The sequence below is a fragment of the Otolemur garnettii genome, unplaced genomic scaffold (assembly GCF_000181295.1).
Source record: "Otolemur garnettii isolate 467f Iridium unplaced genomic scaffold, OtoGar3 scaffold00021, whole genome shotgun sequence".
Taxonomy (NCBI): domain Eukaryota; kingdom Metazoa; phylum Chordata; class Mammalia; order Primates; family Galagidae; genus Otolemur; species Otolemur garnettii.
In genome coordinates, this window is record NW_003852416.1 from 3280321 (window position 1) to 3287435 (window position 7115).

The 7115-nt window shown below is 40.0% G+C and overlaps 1 protein-coding gene across 3 annotated transcripts in view; it reads left to right on the forward strand.

Moving 5' to 3' along the window:
* EIF3A (eukaryotic translation initiation factor 3 subunit A) overlaps positions 1–5058 on the forward strand; it is a 46458-nt gene extending 41400 nt beyond the window's left edge. For all 3 annotated transcript variants that reach the window (XM_003787119.3, XM_012803617.2, XM_012803618.2), the window contains 3 exons: positions 698–893; positions 2636–2838; positions 3788–5058. In XM_003787119.3, coding sequence (XP_003787167.1) covers positions 698–893; positions 2636–2838; positions 3788–4047 — 659 coding nt within the window. In that variant the 3' untranslated portion in view covers positions 4048–5058. The remainder of the gene's footprint in view (positions 1–697; positions 894–2635; positions 2839–3787) is intronic.
* Positions 5059–7115: the final 2057 nt, after the last annotated feature.

Below are 7115 nucleotides of genomic sequence, written 5' to 3' on the forward strand. Positions count from 1 at the left end.
CCCAAGTAGCTGGGACCACAGGCGCCCGCCACAACGCCTGGCCATTTTTTGGTTGCAGCTATCATTGTTGTTTGGTGGGCCCGGGCTGGGGATTCGAACCCGCCACCTTAGGTGTATGTGGCTGGCGCCTTAGCCGCTTGAGCCACAGGCGCCGAGCCAGTTTTCCTGGATTTTGACATCCATGGTTAAGTATGATTAAAAAAAATGTATAGCCTTATTTAATGACCACATGATGGTAGATGGTAAATGGTGGAGGATATGATAGGAAAGGTTTTTTTGGCTTTGAAAAATGTTCGAAGGCATACATGAACTCAAAATTGGGGCTCTATCAGAGAAAACTCTTAAGTTTTCTGCTTAAATGAGCAATCATTATTGGAACAGATTTCCTACCTGAAATCCCTGCATACGAGAGGAAGTTATTAAGATTTTCAATGATATTTTTGTTTCATGGAATACCCAAACCAGACTGTTTGTTTCCTATAGATATGTAAGTTAGAAAAACTATTTAATGATAGGCAGTTGTAGTCTGTGCAATGATGTGTATACGGTGTTTGTTTAAATTTTTTTCTTAATGAAGTTGGAGTATCATAAGCTAGCATTTAGAATGGTGATGAATTAGTGGCAACATTAAGATCTCTATTCATGATTGATAATCTCTTTCTTGACTGGAAAAATATTTTGCTTCTTTAAAAATTAGGTGGATGGAGAGAGAAAGAAAAAGCCAGAGAAGAGAGTTGGGGTCCACCTCGAGAATCAAGACCATCAGAAGAACGAGAATGGGACAGAGAAAAAGAAAGGGATAGAGATAATCAAGATCGTGAGGAGAATGGCAAGGAGCCTGAGAGAGACAGAGAGAGAGATGGGGATCGAGAGGATCGCTTCAGAAGACCTAGGTTTGATATTCTAAATTGTCCAATTGCAGTTGCGATTCTCATAAGTACTCTGTTGTGTGTTCCAAATAAATTTTGGGAAATGGTGTTCCTCCCACCACCTTTATCTTTTAGAATCCTAGTGCACATTTAAAAAATATTTTAGATGTCATCTGATTGAACATTCTCTCTTTACATGAGTCTTTAGTAAGATAATTAAAGTCTAACCTGTGTGGCTGTCTACAGGTTCTGTGACTGGCTCACTGTTTGTGAGCCAGTTCTGGTGTCTTAGCCAGCTCATTGCTTTTCTTTGTGGTTTAGGGTGATCGGTTTTTTTTTCCTTTTCTTTTCTTTTTCTTTCTTTTTTTTTTGGAGACAAGAGTCTCAAGCTGTTGCCCTGGGTAGACTGCTATGGCATCACAGCTCACAGACAGCAACCTTAAACTCTTGGGCTTAAGCGATTCTCTTGCTTCAGCCTCCCAAGTAACTGGGACTGCAGGCGCCCACCACAGCGCCTGGCTGTTTTTTAATTATAGTTGTCATTGTTGTTAGGCGGGCCTGGGTTGGATTCGAACCTGCCAGCTCTGTTGTAAGTGGCTGGCGCCCTAGCCACTTTAGTTACAGGTGCTAAGCTGGTGATCAGTTTTATAACCTTAAATTGTCAAAAGCTCTTTTGCTTTTATTAGTGGTAATAGTTTTAGCTAGCTCCCTCTGCTAAAATGACTATGCACAGATAAATGTAGACCAGTGCTATTCAATACAGTTTTCTGCAGGGATGAAAATGTCCTTTTTTAAAAATTATTTATTTATTTATTTATTTATTGTATGAAAGGTCTTTATTGGTGGAGGAGGGAGGCTGCAGATCAGTACCAAGGAGGAGAGAGAAGAGGGGAGAGAGATGAGCGAGTGGAGAAGAGAAGAGAAAGAGGGAAAGCAGAGAAGAGCGAGGGGGATGGGGGAGAGAGGGAGGGAAAATGTTCTATATGTGTACTAATATAGTAGCCACAGTCACATTTGGCTATTGAGCACTTTGGAATATGGTTAGTGCTACTAAGGAAATAATCTTCTTTTTACTTTAGGTAAACTTGGGTGGCACTTGTAGTGCAGTTGTCAGGGCGCCGGCCATATACACCTAGGGTGGTGGGTTCAAACTGGACCTGAGCCTGCTCATCAGCAATGACAACTGCAACCAAAAAATAGGTAGGCGTTATGGGAGGTGCCTGCAGTCCCAGCTACTTGGGAGGCTGAGCAAAGAGAATCGCTTAAGCTCAAGAGTTGAGATTGCTCTGAGCTATGATGTCACGGCACTCTGCCCAGGGCAACAGCTTGAGACTCTGTCTCAAAAAAAAAAAAGAATAATTATTTTAGATAAACTTACGTAGCCACATGTGGCCACTATATGGAACAGCACAAATGTGTGTTCTCATTTGCTCTGCATGCCTGAGGTTGTCAGGTTGTGAGACCAAGTTAGGGTTTAAACTTTTCCTCATTAAACCTTTTTTTTTTTTTTTTTTGAGATGGAGTCTCATTTTGTTGCCTTTGGTGCTGTGCCATCACAGCTGACAGCAACCTCAAATTCTGGGGTTCAAGTGATTTTCTTGCCTCAGCCTCACAAGTAGCTGGGACTACTAGGCAATCTACCCACCTCGGCCTCCCCATTAAACGTGTAAATTCAGTATCAGTATTAACTAGAATAGGATGGATTCATTTATAATTACCCACATAGCCAAACAATAGCAAGAACTTGTCATTTTAAATGGTTACAGGGATGAAGGTGGCTGGAGAAGAGGACCAGCTGAGGAATCTTCAAGTTGGAGAGATTCAAGTCGCCGGGATGATAGAGATAGAGATAGAGATAGGGATGACCGTCGTCGTGAGAGAGATGATCGTCGTGATCTAAGAGAAAGACGAGATCTAAGAGACGACAGAGACCGGAGAGGACCTCCTCTCAGATCAGAGCGTGAAGAAGGTACAGAGGCTTCATGCAGCTGAATGGTTGGGGAGCCATCTTTTTTGGGGGGGGGGGATTTAGGATTTTATTTAATAATCTTGTAAATTTGTATGAACACCAAAAATAAGTTAAATGGTTGACCTTTATTCAACTCAGAATTTATGGTTTTCATACAGTTGACTCAATGATCCAGCTGTGAAGTGAGCACATCTCTAAATTCAAAGTATAGCAGTAGACTGAATTGGATAATAAGCAGTATATGTTGATAAAATGTATTTAATAAAAATAGTTTGTCAGTTACTTAAAAGTAAGGTCTTGGCAGATAAGCAAAAAGTGCAAACATTTTCTCTGAAATTTTGAGAGTTGAAACTTTGGTTAAAAATACTTTTAGGATGCTTAAACTGTTCTTTGCTTATCTTACAAACTTAAAATATTTTGTCTGTATAATAGGATCATAAAAGTATTTCTTCTCTTATGGCCTGTCCCTTCCCCCTAAGACTTAGTCTGTCATCCTGGTAGAGTGTCATGGTGTCAGCCTAGCTCATAGCAACCCCAGACTCTTGGGCTTAAATGATCTCCTATCTCAGTCTCCTGAGTAGCTGGGACTACAGGCCTATACCACACCCCTGGCTAATTTTTCTGTTTTTTAGTAGAGCTGGAGTCTTGGTCTTGTTTAGGCTGGTCTCAAACTTCTGAGTTCAAGTAGTCTTCCCACCTTGGCATTCACAGAGTGCTAGGATTATAGGCATGAGCCACCTTAGAGCCATAATTTACAGTTAAAGTTCTCCAATAAGAGGCAAAGATCCTTTTAATTTTAAAATTTTCATTCAGCCGTATTTTTGCTACCTTGTATGGTAGGTAGGTTTATACCAATTATACGAGCTTTTATTGGTTTGCTTAAGTTATTTTAGTTTGAGCCAACAAAATATTGTACAAACTTAGCCTTTTTTTTTTTTTTAATTTTTAGTAAGTTCCTGGAGACGTGCTGATGACAGAAAAGATGACCGAGCAGAAGAGCGGGATCCTCCTCGTCGTGTTCCTCCCCCTGCTCTTTCAAGAGACCGAGAAAGAGATAGAGACAGAGAAAGAGATAGAGACCGAGACCGAGACCGAGAAAGAGATGGTGAAAAGGAGAAGGCCTCATGGAGAGCTGAGAGGGATAGGGAATCTCTTCGTCGTACTAAAAACGAGACTGATGAAGATGGATGGACCACAGTACGACGTTAAGTCTCAAGATAATGGATTCAAACTGATTCTTACATAGGTTTGATCACATTCAAGGATTATTATACTTGTGCTTCAACCAATCTAAATTGGATTCTTTACTGTTGTTTCACCATAACACAAAAAGCATGAACTTGTATTAATCCTATATAATAGATTGATCATGCACCATATCCACAGAAGGTTGGAAAACCATGCCATTTTCTGGAATTTAAGGTGTTGCATTATTTCATCAATCATTTGTTTACAAAAAAGAAAAACTAAAAAATAAATTTAAAATGTGAACCCTTCAGGTATTGAGTAACACCTGTATCTTGGTTTAGAGCTGATCTTTTTTTTTTCTTTTGATTTTGAGATATCTGGTATTAATTGCAATGAGGTAAGGTTCTGTTAAAACATGTTTGAAGAACTTTTAAAGCAGTGGATCTGAAACAGTTTTCATACTATTAGCGGTTGAAACATACCTCTATAGATATTTTGAGGTATTTACTATTAACTAAATTTAGAAAATTTTTAGATTCACTATAAGTGCAGTAAACATTACAAACATTGAATACAGTGGGATTTTTCTGTAGATTTTACTTGAAAGAAGGTGAGTATAAAATAATTTGCAATTGTTATTGTAATGACAAAAATACTGCTCAAGTGTGAATCCAAAACAGTACAGCTTTTAAATTTTAAAGCATTTGGTAAACTATTGCTGAGTTTTTTTCTGTTGCCAATAGCAAACTGCTTTTCCATTAATGGAGAATTCATGCCTTTCAAGCATTTTAAATATGACAATATTTATAAATGTGTGGTTTGGAGGAATTGTTTAAATTCTCTTTCCTAATTTTCTTTCTTTTCAGGATAGATTCTTTCAACAAGTAATTTGTAGTAATGGCTGTGTTGACTTCAATTTTGGAGTGTTGTAGCTATGTTAAAGATTAATAACCATTTGGTCTCATTGAAGCCAACACAGAACTTGCTGCTGTGTTTTTTCTTCAGTGATAAATAAAATACTTACAGAATTTCTTTTAGTGTTGATTTGTGGTTGTATTTAGTGTTCTGTTATAAGGGTAAGTTTGCATATTCAGTTTAGTTTGTTATTTATTTTACTTGAATTTTTATCAGTGCCATTAAATATCTGTTTAGTATCAAAGGAAAGCTAAAGTAACCTAATGTAACATAGAAAGCAAATAGGTTTCCCCTAAAATGTCCTCCTTTGTTAATGTAGGAATTCCTTAGTTTCCTTGTAATGCCATCTTCTCAGTTGGTGTGCATGTTGTGTGAATGAAGTACCCACCTTGAAGTTAAGAAAGTAATAGTTAATTTCAGAGGATGTTAATTACAAATTGACTGTGGCTGTAGGTGCTTAACACAATGAGTAGTTTTCAGTGAGAATCCCTGTTGGTACAGCTATAAGGCCAGAAGAGGGAGTAATTCATGCTTTTTACCTAATCAGATACCCTTTTCTTTCTGATGCTCCTAATGCTGAGAATCATGTTTTCAACATTTAACTTTTAATTTGGCATCTCAAACATGTTGAAGTCTTTTTATTTTTTTTATTTTTTTATTTTGAGACTGAGCCTCAAGCTATCCCCCTGGGTAGAGTGCTATGGCATCACGCTCACAGCAACCTCCAACTCCTGGGCTCAAGCGAGTCTCCTGCCTCAGCCTCCCAAGTAGCTGGGACTACAGGCGCCCGCCACAACGCCTGGCCACTTTTTGGTTGCAGCCATCATTGTTGTTTGGCGGGCCCGGGCTGGGGATTCGAACCCGCCACCTTAGGTGTATGTGACTGGCACCTTAGCCGCTTGAGCCACAGGCGCTGAGCCACATGTTGAAGTCTTAAAAGATATTTTTTGGGGGGAGATAACCCTTTCTAATAGAATTTAAGAGCAATGATAATAGTTGGGGCAGTAACAGCTTTGAGTTCTATGTTATTGGAGAACTCCGTACTTGTGTAATCACAACAGATTTCTCATACTGCTCTCCTAACTTTTGTCCTGGCAGTCAGAATCTTGAGGGCAGAGGAGTCTCATACTGTTGCTGTTTGAACCTGCTCTTAGATTTCCACTATCTTGGCTTCACAACCTTCCCTCCTCCACCCAGTATTTATCAGCAGGTGTTAAAACAGTGTTTTTCAACTTTTTTTTATCTCATATCACACCTGAACCTATAGTTAAACTTCCGTGGCACACTTAAATTATGTTGATTAAAAAAATTTAAAAATAGGGTCAGCACCTATGGCTCAAGTGGCTAAGGTGTCAGACACATACACCTGAGCTGGTGGGTTTAAATCTAGCCCGGCCGCCAAACAACGATGGCTGCAACAACAACAACAAAAAAGCTGCGCATTGTGGCGGGTGCCTGTAGTCCCAGCTACTTGGGAGGCCAAGGCAGGAGAATTGCTTGAGCCCAGGACCTAGAGGTTGCTGTGAGCTGTGATGCCATAGCACTCTACCGAGGGTGACAACTTGAGGCTCTGTCTCAAAAATTAAAAAATATACTTTCCGCACTTCGAAATTCTTTCAAAAGTAATTGATTTTAAAAAATTAAAAAAATTTTTTTTTGCAGGCTCAGCACCTGTAGCTCAGTGTCTGGGGCGCCAGCCACATATACTGAGGCTGGTGGGCTTGAACCTTGCCCAGGCCTGCCAAACAATGATGACAACTGCAACAAAAAAAATAGCTGGGTATTTGGCAAGTGCTTGTAGTCCTAGCTACCTGGGAGGCTGAGGCAAGAGAATCATTTATACCCAAGAGTTTGAGGTTGCTGTGATGGCCTGGCACAACACTCTACCAAGGGTGAAATAGACTTTTTTTTTTTTGGACACATGGTTGTAAATCACTGCATTAAAGAAAAGCTGAGCAGGCTATGCTCCTATAGCACAGTGGTTACAACACCAGCAACATGCTGGTGAGTTCAAGTCTAGCTGGCCAGCTGAACAAAATGCACCAAGGCTGATAAGTTTGAGCCCACCCTGGGTCAGCTAAACAAAAGCAACTGCAAGAAGAAAATAGCTAGGGCTCGGCGCCTATAGCTCAACCGGCTAAGGCGCCAGCCACGTACACCTAAGGTGGTGGGTT